The 12,946-nt window shown below is 41.8% G+C and overlaps 1 protein-coding gene across 1 annotated transcript in view; it reads right to left on the bottom strand.

The window, feature by feature from the left end:
- The window catches only part of LOC137804214 (transcription factor Maf-like), a 47,055-nt gene extending 43,386 nt beyond the window's left edge, over positions 1–3,669 (bottom strand). Inside the window, exon 1 of the mRNA XM_068603317.1 lies at positions 2,588–3,669. Coding sequence (XP_068459418.1) covers positions 2,588–3,564 — 977 coding nt within the window. The 5' untranslated portion in view covers positions 3,565–3,669. The remainder of the gene's footprint in view (positions 1–2,587) is intronic.
- Positions 3,670–12,946: the final 9,277 nt, after the last annotated feature.

The raw sequence follows: 12,946 nt of genomic DNA, 5'->3' as shown, positions 1-12,946 counted from the left end.
ACACACACACACACACACACACACACACACACACGCGCGCGCGCGCGCGCGCGCACACACCGTGGCAGTGACCTTGTAAGGCAGCCTAACCCCGGACACGTAGCTTTTATCTCAGCCACGCTGCTCTTTTGGATGCACTGAGTTCGTCGGGCTGCTTTCAGGAGGAGAGACACTGCAGCCGGATTCAGGTTTTAAGCTCCTGGAGCTGTCAGTCGCTACAAAACCAAATTACTCCAAGTGCCTGCTCTGGCTTTTTTTCTTTTTTTCCTCTTAAAATCATTTATATGTCTGAGTCAAATAAAACATCTTTACACTGAAGCAACAGTGGATTGCCTATACCTCGCGTTTCATATCCATAGCAAAACATGTTCACGCTAAATATTACTGTGAGCATATTTTAGTCTAAATTAGACAACCGTTATCATATCACCGCAGTATTGTCATAAAGCGTTTGACTGCAGAAAGTTTATTTTTAGACGGAATTATTTTCACGGCGTCAAAAATCACATTTTCAAAATTACACATATTTGTTCTTATGGGTATATTTGATCATTTTTACCATCTAGACCTTTTTCTCTGGTCGATTTGAAGTGAAACTCTACGGACAATATACAACAAGTGGACAGCTCCCGAGTAAAAAGTGCAAGTTTACTCTAAAAGCAATCATTAACTCAGCCTTTTCTAGGACAGCTGCACAAATATTATAGGCCCTGAGGCTAAAGTTAATTTATTTTAGAAATACTGAGTCTTGTGGTCTGATTTTCTTTTGGATTTTTTTTTAAAAGAGAATTTAAAGAGTTTTAGTTTTCTCTCTTTCATACGCAACAGGTGAAGAGCGTCCCTTATTATTTATTGAGAAACTAAATAAGACAAGAAAATACTTTAAACTATTACACCGTGTCTTTTTCAGTGGAAAAAGAATGGAAAGGCATATTGAGTGGAAGAATAAAACGAGTTCAGAGCATACATCAGAGCTGGGCTTGATCTGGAGCTGTTGTAATTACGCACCTCGTGCGCAACATCTGCATCGCCATTCAGTCCAAACTCAATGTGTATGAACAGATGTTTACGGTATCTAAATGACATTGACAGTTACAGTTCAGTTTAGATCGAGAGGAGATTAAAGGGTTGGATCAGTGTGGTGTCGCCTCAGAGACACAGTGACCAACAACATGCAACACTAAAGAGAACAAAAATAACAAACTTTATCAGGAGAATATATTTGTTTCCTTTCATGGAGGTTTATTGATGAATGGTGTATTTATTAAATTCCATTTTTAAAGTGAGCAGTCTGCCAGTTCCAGGCGATACATTTTACTTAGAAAACATCACAAAAGACTTGTAGCTGCATGATGCTTTGCTTAATTATTCCACAGCACCGGGGGAACATTTCATTTCCACTTCCAAACACTTCACAGTTTATCTTCCGAATAACACCCATAAGCTTCTGGGTAAACTTAATTAAGTTCCTTCAATGAAAGGAACACACATTAACAACGAATTACAGAAAGAAAAGATCATTTGTTTTTTTGGCGTGACAAAGTGGTCTTTTTCAGATTTATTTTAATAAATGCATTATACTTTGCTTCTGTTCTGTTGAAAGCATTTTATCATCAGCCTCACTTGTTGATCGCAATAATTGCATTTGTCATGAAAAAATAGAAATGTTTCTACAAAGAAATCTGATGTTGCGCACCTTGATATAATGTTCTCTATAGGTATATAAATCAATAGTGTATAAAGTTGCTTTATCCCACAATGTTATTTTCCCCACAAGGCTCCAAAAGCAGCCTATAAAATGTTGAAGGGTCCATCCGCGGGAACTTTCATGAAAGCAAAGTGACGGATGAACGTTCACACTTTTTAACAAATAAATCACAAAAGGAGATGAAGCTGAACAATGCGGTGGTATGGCATAACACACTCATCACACACACGTCCACAAAAACAAGTAAAAAGAAAAAGGTAAAAGCACTATCCGTACATGACCAGCATACATGGCTTCACATAACTGTTACAGTCTGACACTTCTGCTGCAACGTTTCTATGCTTTTCACATGACAAATACGATGGATAATGTGAAAATGAGATCATTCATATAAAACATGAATTGGCTTTAAACTAAAAACAAAAATGAATTTACAAGTAAATAAAGCTTGTTGAATTTCATAAAACTATTTTTGGGTAAAGGGGACAGGATGGACGGGGCGCATGGAGGCTGTAACAGCGGACCGATACTCAGAAAAGTGTTAAGTCATTTCATGCAGTTTGATGACACACATCGCGAATTGTATAGAAATCCCTGAAAATATTTGTGGAAACCGTATTCTTATTCAGTCATTCAAGCAGCCATATATATAAATATTTGTGGCCAGATATCCTTAGAAGAGGATGAAACAAAAACAAAAAACTACTGAAATACAGAAAGGTGTAAAAACCCGTTTGTCCTTATTAATAACTAACGCAACTTTAACAAAACAACTTCAACTCAAGCACACAACCTATGTTTTAGCTGGGTGCAAATTAAAAGTTTTTTTCGGTTCTTTGTGCGGGTCGGTTATTCAAACTTTTCAGCGCCGAGACTCACATGAAAAACTCCGGGGATGAGGGGTTGTGGTCACTGCCGGATCCTCCGTTTTCTCGGAAGCCGGTGCTGATGAGCTTCTCGTATTTCTCCTTGTAGGCGTCCCTCTCCCTGGCCAGCCGGGAGATCTCCTGCTTGAGGTGGTCCACCTGCTGAATGAGATGCGTCTTCTCTCCCTCCAAGACGTGCCGCTGCTGGACCCGCTTGTACCGGCAGGACTGGGCATAGCCTCTGTTCTTTAGCGTCCTCCTCTTCTGTTTCAGGCGGATCACCTCTTCTTTGCTGACCCCCCGGAGCTGCCGGTTCAATTCCCGCACCGACATTGACACCAGCTGGTCGTCCGAGAACCGGTCTTCCAAGCGCAGGTGTTGGTGGCTTCCCCCCACGCTGCCGCTGGATTGAGATCCGGAGGACGGATGGTGTGCCCCATTGTGGTGGTGGTGGTGATGGTGGTGGTGGTGGTGGGGATTCCCGTTCTGGGCAGCGGCTGCGGCGATAACCGCGGATACCACGGCGGCCGCTGATCCCATCTCCTCCCCGGCCATGGCGCCTCCTGCCCCGGCTGCGCCGCCGAACTGCTGCCCCCTGGCATAGCCATCGAAGGTCTGGAGCTGGTGACTGCTGCTGATCAGCGCCTCTACGGCGTCCTCCGGGCTAAAGCCCAGAGCCTCGGGGTTCAACTGCTGTTGGTACCCGGTCATCCAGTAGAAATCCTCCAAGTGTCCCTTTTGCTCGCTCCCTGATCCCGGACTGGGCGCCGAGAAGCTTGGCGAGGGGGGAACCGAGCTGCAAGGCGTGCTCATCGGGGTGGAAGATAGGGATCCCCCGGCGACCAGGCGGCTGCACTGGCTGATGCTGCGATCGGGCTCCACCGGCTCCTTTTTCACTTCAAACTTCATCAGATCGAAGTCATTAACATATTCCATGGCCAGGGGACTGGTGGGCAGGTCGGAGTTGCTCATTGCCAGCTCTGATGCCATCCTCTTGCTGTTGACAGTCCTCCAAAGGGGGTGAGGAGCACCTGTCAAAGTGGGCTGCTGAGACACGCACTGAGCCAGCTTGATTTCTTTATTTATTTTCTTCAAAACCGGAGAAAAAGTGGATTTTCACGCACTAATTGCGCAGCGCAGGATTTGGTTTTGTGAGTCGATAAGTTTTTTTTCTTCAGTCTGTGTTGCACAGACGCATTGGAGCAGCGCTGTTTCCTCCCTCTCTCCCAGCGTGCGGGTGTCTGAGCGCCGCTGTCTGTGTTTCTACCATTTAACACTTCATGGCTCCTTTTAGGATTAGTGCGCCAAATTGACGAGGTTCACGCACGTGTCCCTGGCAAATAGTTGCTTTGTGGAGAAAAAAAACCCTCCACCCTAAGATTGATAGATATGTTTCTCAGGCATCAGTCAGCCGACGAGTTAAAAAGCATTGCTTAGTTTTATAGGCACCCTGACGTCAGGACTGAAATATGAAATTGACTGAGACTCAGCCAATGAGGAGCTCAGCCTGGGGACCTAATTAGCATAATAGTATAGAAACTAAAGTTTTCTGAACTGTCCAAGCCCATTAGCAGATTGACACATGACACGTAATATTCATTCTTCTGTCACTTTGCATGGAAAAGAACAAAAGCCAGTAAAATAAAACAGATTCTGAGGAATGACAGAAGATGTCAGATGTTGAATATGCAGGTGTATGTGTGTTTCTTGGATTAGCATTAGATTATGATTGCAACATATATTTAACGTTTAGCCAGCATTATATTAATCACTTGACATTTCATTTATATTTTCAAATAAGATTTTTTTTGTTGTTAAAAATTGTTTGTTTCAGAACTGTCTGTTGTTTGTCAGACATTAATAATCCAGTTTTCTCTTAGTCTTGATCCAGACTGTGCACAGGTATATTTCATATAAGCAGATTTATAATTAAGGTGTTAGAGCTCGGCTCACACAACACAACCGTTTCATTCGCGCTATACGCAAAGTTTTTGTAATTAAATTCATCTTAATGAGTTTCATTCAGCAATCAAATACAAATCCATACTACACATATACTCGATAGATAAACAGTCGCTATTCAACATATAATCGCAGCAATATTTTAATACAGCGAGTCTTTGTGAGATGAAGGTGAAAGTGTTTGAAGGGAGCGTGGCACGGGTCTGGTTGAATGACATCGTTTGGAAACCCAACGTCGCCACCTTTCGGTGCAAAACAATATTTCATGTGGCTTTTATTAAGGTCTGTATGTGTCCGAAACACCAGCTGTGTGCAAACTGTTTCTGAGTAATGTAAAATATGTATTTTTTTTGTGATCACTTTGTCCTTGGAGAGCATCGTCTGCTAGACATACTGCAGGACATTAAGCTTATTTAACAGGACAAACATTTTCTTCCATGACTCTTTCAGACAAAAGTATTATTTATGTTCAAAATAAACGAAAAAACAAACAAAAACAAAGGTTACCTTAAAAAAAACGTCATAAACAACTTTTTCCTAAAGGAGAAAAAACATTTTTTGTCACCATAAATGCAAGTTCTTGTCAACGTAAAACATATTTTTTTCTAATGGAATACTCTGTAGTGACACCATCTTCATCTGTGTCCTTATGGAGGCAGAAGTCTCAATCCCATGTCAGGATCACAGTCTCATTCCTGCAGCACATTCCTCAGGAGTGGTGGCACATAAGAACAAACAATAAGGACGACTACACACAGAGGACTTGAGAGTAAATAAGAGAACTCTCCCTGGAACATGTCACACGGGGAAGCTTCAGAAAACTACAAAGCCGCCAGCAGATAATCCAACTCCCCGGTGTCTCAACGCAAGTAAATATTCTCTTGGTCCCTGTGACTGTTCATGGGGACTTAACGTTAAACAGGAAGGATAAACATCGTGTTTTATTCATTAGAACACACAACAGAGGCCCCTCTGATGCTTTTGAATAAATATTAAACAGATGAGGTGTCCCCTCTGATGCTACTATATGTTGTTGCTGTTGTAGTGTAAATTGAGACTGGTAGTAGGATTTATACAGATGGGAAGTAACAGCGATGCATTTTTTTTTGTATAGGCGGTATTTCTTTTTATACAGTTATTTGTTTAAGTCTTTTAACCTATCATGACGTTTAGTGACTGTAAAATTATGTCATAATGGAGGAAGGTAAATAATCAAAAGAATGTGACCAAAAGTCCTGCAAGAACACCGACAAAATGACATAAAACATCATCAAAATGAGAAGTGCTCTCACTGTACATGTACAATTTGTTGTCACACAAGTCAGACAGAGAGTGCAGTTTATAGTTCATGTGTCCACACAGCTCCATATTTGAAGCAGCAGTGGACACTAGCTGCTGTGTGAGCTCTGGGTTTGCCAGATCTCTTAAACCAGGATTTATCGGCCCGGGAGTCTCAAGGGTTAACAAGCAGAGTCCAGAGCCAATGCATCAGCTGTGTTACTGAGGTCTAATAGTCCTGTATGCACCCCATTCTGTCTCCCTTTGGAGTTTCTATGTAGGCAGCTTGTTCCCACACATTTACTACTGTCTTTATTTTATCGAGGATGATTTCTTTCCCTACACTATACAAGGGTTGCACTCAGGCATATATCATAAAACAAGCGAGGAGTACCACTTATACAGCATTAGTGCAAGGAAGTTAAGCGCTTTTGTACACCATTTTGATTATGACTTATCTAAATATGTTGTAATAAATGCCAGACAACAGAAAAGACAACATGCGATCAGTTATTTCTCTCTCCAAATAAATTGAATTAGGATAAAAGTTTTGTTCCTGGTGCATTGAATAGGTTCATCAAAGTAAAAATGGAGGCTGAGTTCACTTACTGTAAGAATGACACACCTACGCCAATACACCAACTAAATTGAGTTAAATACATGAAACTAATATTTGTATTAGGTTGTGAAACCAGAACTTCACAGTTAAATGTGTGTGAATGAAAACATCCATCCTTTGAGGCCGGGTGACTCTTTTGTAACGCTGCTTGCTCTGGCCTTATGGTACAAACTGCTCTGTGTTAATAGTCTGGCCTCTACATGTGGAGCCCAGCTACAATACGTGTTAATGAGACACTGTCTGACCTTTCAGAGTTCACCCCAGGAGAACACTGCTGCATCCTGGGTAAAGGATAGCCAATGCTCCCAAAGTTCCCAGTGATTTACTGGTACAGTGACTTTGCTAATTGTTACATCTATTAAAAACATCCTCATTACAGTGTGACTTATGTGCTACGTTGCAATAGACTTCACTTTTATTTTCAGCATGCTAACCTTTTGTTTGCCTCTGGGGTTCCCTGAAGATGTGCATTTACAGAGGATGTGCACGACTTGTTGTTTGTTACCCACCTTTGTAATAGAAATGTTTTGCTTACAGGTGACAAAGCAGGAGCGACTCGTGAGGTTTGTCTAATAAATAACAAGCAGAAATACAATTTGTTTCGGACAAATATGGCAACTTGCACAGCACAATATGATCTTATGCTGTATAAAATATTATCACAAAAAAAAAGGACAGGAGGATTGAGAGCTTTGAAAAAAAAGACTAATTAAAGCTCACTTTATGCATCTGCAAGATATGCATTTTATAAACCCACTCACTATTCAAAATCTTAAGTGTGCCAAAAATAGCCAAAGACATTACCATATTTAACAGACAGTAACTTAAATAAAACGACAGAAATTAAACTAAAGGATTTCTGCATGACCAAGATTATGCCTTATAATCATTCATTACGTTCCCAATGGGAGGTAGGCTTCATATTCATTTTCAATCCCTGTTTAATGCCATATATTAAACTCTGGTGGCACCCCACATTGGGGACAACCAGACAAGTGGGCTCAGCGGGCTCATCTGAGACACATTTAATTAGCAGGACAGAAAATGAAATGTTGCGTGGGGTCTTAACTAACTGTTGTATCTTTTGTAATAGAATGAGGAGCTGTGAGAAGCTATTACAAGGAGGAGCAGAGCGGTGCTCTTTTCTCTGCCAGTGCTTTATAAGAGGGAATACAAAAATGCATATTAAGATAATAAGCTCACGCATCACGGAAACAAAGTGCCATAATCACAAAGTGTTACGTTTTGAGAGAACAGGCTTTGTCTCTCTCTCTCTCTCCCTCCCTCTCTCTCCCTTTCACTATCTCACTGTCCTGTTCTTCAACCCTGCCCTAATCAGACTTTTACAACCTCTTCGATTCATCTACTTGCCCAGAGAGCAGGTAGTCGCTGTGACTTTGAACTGTTTGTTTATGTGTGGAGTTGAAAAACGTCTGCATGGTCATGGAGGAGAAATGGGTCCTCAACAAGTGATTACCTTCCAGTGTACCAGAGAGATAGAGGAGTCGAGAAAGACAGGACATGGGCTCACCTTTAATATGTTTGTATTAAGGACTGAGGTCGCTCTGTTGTTTTTGCTCCGATCAAGCACTGCTTTTTAAACTCCACAGTGGCAGCGATGTCCACCACCGTCAAGCACCCGTAAAGCCTCAAAATGGAAGTATTATGCAGAGTAAAACCCCAGAGCAGAGTAAGATTCAGATTCAAATGACTGGATGCTCTTGATTAGGAAACCACGTGAAAACTCTTTCTCTCTCTCTCTCTGGCTCTGTGCCTGCCAGAAGGATGCTTCAACCCGGTAATTGGCCACAATGAGCAGACTTGCATGTGTCAAACTCTCCTCTTCACATCTGGTTATTGTCTCTCACAGCAGGTGGACATCACAGGCATCGTCTGAGCGGTCTCATCTGCTCTCTGTCTCTGTGTGGATGCACTGCTATTATACTTTAAAAACCAGCAAAACTGCAAGGGCAGTTTGAAATATGAGAATTTTAGCGGGTAACATGTTGAAGAGATGTGGGTCCTTCACATGTCAGTGCAGTCTGCGAGTTAATGATTTTCAAGGGCTTTCTGAATACACAAATATGTGAATTCGGACAGTAAGAGGAAATAGTTGATTGAAGAGGTTTTGAGGTTCATGAATGTGATTATGTTCACACACCAAAATTATGTGTGAAACGTTTGGAACCTGAGCTCATCTTCTCTCATTAGACACACACTGCTACATTATTGGCCTCATTAGCTATCCCCACCGTGCATCACCCAGCATGTGGAGAAGCAGGTAGAGGAAGTCAACACTCACAAAAGCACAAAAACAATACAAAGCTATTGGCTTTTCCTCAAAGCTTATGGTTTCTTTTAATTGCTAATGACTGAGGTTTTCTATTTTTAGGTGTATGCATGAACACAGTGTTTGCAGGCTTGTCTTCCAGTATGCACATGGCATGGTGATTCATGTTGCAGTTGGAGGTTATGAGTTGTTATTCATGTGGCTGGTATATGCGCCGTGCCATGTGCTCTCTGCAACTGTTCACTGTTATTAATGTCCACAGTTTCCATTCTGTGCTGTTATTAATGCGACTCATATACATTAAGAGTTTCCTCATTAGTCAGAGTTGAACTGTGTCACACAGAGAAGAGGTGCACAGAGTCCTCTTCCTCTTTACCCTGCTTCACCTCTTCCACATCGTCATCACCCTCATCCAAACGATAATATAGAGTCACGTACACACAGACAAATAACTACAGCAGCTCTTCCTGAGTCCACAGATTTACTTACCAGGACTAAAATTACTTTAGTGGTTCGGAGAGTCAGGAGTTCTCTGATTACACAGATTTATTTTTATGTAAAACAAGAACCTAGTTTAGGAATGAGATAAACATTAAGATCCAGATTGAATAATATTGAAGTTATACCCTTAGTCAAATAGTTGAGCCAACTTTTAGTACAGCCTCGAAAAAGAAAGCCTACTCAATAGCAGCATAATTTGTAACTAAAAGTAAGAGTGTTTCTCATACAGACACTTGCACAATGAGTCGTTGTATGTTCTTCCAGAGGGCTGGAGAAGCCATGGCTCTGTTGAGATCAGTCCAGACAACAGTGAGGTGGATCCACATTACAGATGCAGCAGTCCACATGGCTAACGTTGCTTCTCTCCTCTGAAGTCTTTCCACACATGCTTTCATCCCTTTGGAGACACTAAGAGATTCAACCAAAAGAAAGATGAGAATGTAAACTCCTCGGCATGCAGTGTGATTTAAGATTATTGCAGATGAATGTAAATATTAATTTTAACCTCCCCTTGATAATCCCCTCATCTATTCCTCAGAAATGGAAGAATAATTTGCCTATAGGTCTTAGTAAGCAGAGGAGTGTGTGAGGGAGCAAGCCAACTAAAGACACATCTCTCTGCGTTGTTCTGCACTCTGTCAGAGAGGAAGATGCAGAGACAATACAGCCCACAGGGCACCACAGCCTCATACAACAATCCTTTATATCTCCACTAGATTAATGCCAGGAGACAAATGCACTTCCACTGGGATATTCAATTCTCTGGAGGAGGACGAGGGAGGAGAAGGAAGGGAAAAGGTTGATTGTTGCTGGCCCGAGGGTTGAGTGAAGCGGGATGATAAGCAGGCTTCATGTAATGGGTGGACTTTTGGTTATGGCAATATTGAGTGTGGAAATGAAATGTTTATCAGATGTGGTTTTGAGAGAGAGACGGGAGGAGCAAGGGAGCAGGGGGAGGCCTGGGATAAGCGTTAATCTGGCTGCTAAATGGAGGGTTTGACATGTTGTGTCTGTCTGGAGAACCCAGTGGGACTCATCCACTCTTCATCTCCTCTCTACACACTTTGATCAAGCCCACAAGCGATCACAATCAGCACCTCGGTATGTTGAGAGAGAAACGCAGGAACATTTGGAAAATAATATATATATATGTATATATATATATATATATATATATATATATATATATATATATATATATATATATATATATATATATATATATATATATATATATTTTATTCTAACTAAAAGAAAAAAGATTCCTGAGTCCTGAGAACGACACATCATTTGGGGGGGAAAAGGAGGTTATGACAGCAAGAGGGAGTAAGATGAAGAAGAGAGGAAAGTATCTTTAAGCTTTTCCTAAAAACGCACAAACAGACTTAGTAAGAGTTAGTCATGGTTCTTTGCGCACTCACAGTAGATTTGGATGCTTACACTGGAGCAGAGACACCCTTCCTGTTGCTTATCCGCTTCCTGAGCCTCAATTTGTATTGAAATCCCTCACAGGCAATTATCCATATGCGAATGGTGTACTTACTCTGAGCTTATATAAGTTTCTTTCTCGGTAAGCCGCACCATTTTCATTTTAAAACTGTGATTACAATTTCAGAGTTTATTGCGACGAGAAAATGGCAAAAATGGGTGCTCATAGTTAACACAGAGCATAAAATCCAGCAGGACCTCTCGCTGGCTGTATAATTTGAAAGATTGAATAATCTTTCCCTGACGTGATGTTGAAAATCCCTTTGCAAGAGGGGGACGTGGGCAGCAGTTGGCATCTATGTGGTCAGGAAGACATTTTGTTGAGTAAAGTGTTGGCAGGCACGAGGAACCCCCGCCACCGCTCAACCCCCGCCTCCTCACCCACCTCTCTGGCTGTCAGGAGTGTCATATATCTGGGGGATATCTGAGGGCGAGGGAGATCGCAGCCCAATTACGGGCTGATAACTAATCAATAGGCCACTTATTCCTACAGCAGGAAGTAAAGGAATGGGCCCCTGGGACAAGTAGTTCAGATTACTCTCCCCTCAACATGGGACAGCCACTAATGATGAGACAGAAAAAGAAGTGGAGAGGCAGAAAGATGGGGAATATTAAAGAAGAAAAAAAATGGGCGGGAAAAATGGGCGGGGAGAAGCTTACTAAAGTGTATTGTTGAACTAAGCAGTCGATGTCCAGTAAACACAACCTAGATCTTTATAGATGTACTGGCAGATGGATGGTTCACATTACCATCACCAACAAAAACAACTTCAAGATAAGATAATCCTTTATGAGTCCCTCAGTGGGGAAATTACAGGATTACAGTAGCATTGCTCACAAGTAAATACAGATTTTTTTTTTTAAATCAAGCAATATAAATAAACAGAAAAACAGTAATAAAACAAAATTAAAAATTGAAGAGTGTGAAGAATATTAAATATACAGATGGAATAAAAATAAGAATGTGTATAAAAGTACTTAAACATAATAGATATTACAAGTATCACACCAGGTGGTAAATTAAAAGTGTTTACAAGTGTTGAAGTGATTCGTGGCTACTGGGGGCTCAACTTATTGTGCAGCCTGACAGCAGTGGGGAGAAAGGACTTGCGGTACCTCTCCCTCAGACACCGGTCACTGTGCAGCACAGCCAGAGTGTCCTGCTTGGGGTGGGAGGCGTGGTTCATCAGGGATGAGAGCTTAGTCATCATCCTAGTGTCCCCCACTACCTCAACGGTATCTAGAGGACGCCCCAGCGCGCTGCTGGCCTTCATCAGCCGCCGAGATGCTGCTGACCCAGAAGACCACTCTGTAAAAGATGGCTGATGCCACCACAGAGTCAAAGAATGTCTTCAGGAGTAATTTCCATTTAAAGGAAATTAATAGTTTCTATTTTAAGTAGAATTACGTAGGAATAATCACTATATATCAATAAGAATGATAAGTCAATCATGTACAGTCTTTACACGCCGACACCATCCTGAAGCTGCAGCTACATACATTTCAGCAAAATCTCCTCAGGTGGTCAAAAGCAGGCGGCACCTGAAATAGTGTGGATTGGGTTGTAAACTTACGGGACCAGCAACAGCAGTGCGAGCAGTGTCTGTCGTGAACGTCTCTCATTTACGACAGACAAACACCAACCCTTCCTCTCTGCTGATAGTATTTGGGCAAAAGTAAAGTAGACTAACTGGCCAGCAGCAGTGAAGCCTGTCTCACTTTGTTCCACATACAAACAAATGGAAAGCAAAACTTTAGTCTGAGTCGGTGTCACAAGAATGAGTCTCATTAGACAAAATAAATGACACCTGAAGAGTCTTTAACTACGTTTCTATCATAAAACCTTTTTTTCCCACATTAGTGAGCTCTGTGAAACTGTCTTTGTGAAGATCGCTGGCGGGATATCCCAGTTTACCGTTTATGTTGGTCAACCTTTAATCCTCTTCTACAACCTCCCTTCTTAGAGATGGTCATTAATATATATTCTGTGTTCTGCCTCTGCAGAGACTCAGGGTAGTTAGCAGTCATGCTAGCTTTAGACTTGGTCCTGGTATCTGCGTCAAAACCAACCGTCTCTTGATGCTTGAAGGGTCCTCTTTCCATGGAACACAGGAACTATTCGTTCTCATTTATTTTGACAGGCCATTCGTTTTGTCGCTCCTCTGTCACTGTCGTCCTCATGAAGAAATATGGCAGCAGTCTCTGCCCCTGTCCCCCGCACCTCGTGCCCTTAG

The sequence above is a fragment of the Clinocottus analis genome, unplaced genomic scaffold (genome assembly GCF_023055335.1).
Source record: "Clinocottus analis isolate CAN_PGR_092001 unplaced genomic scaffold, fCliAna1.0.p SCAF_6, whole genome shotgun sequence".
NCBI classification, from domain to species: Eukaryota; Metazoa; Chordata; class Actinopteri; order Perciformes; family Cottidae; genus Clinocottus; species Clinocottus analis.
This window is presented reverse-complemented; position numbering and strand designations above follow the sequence as displayed.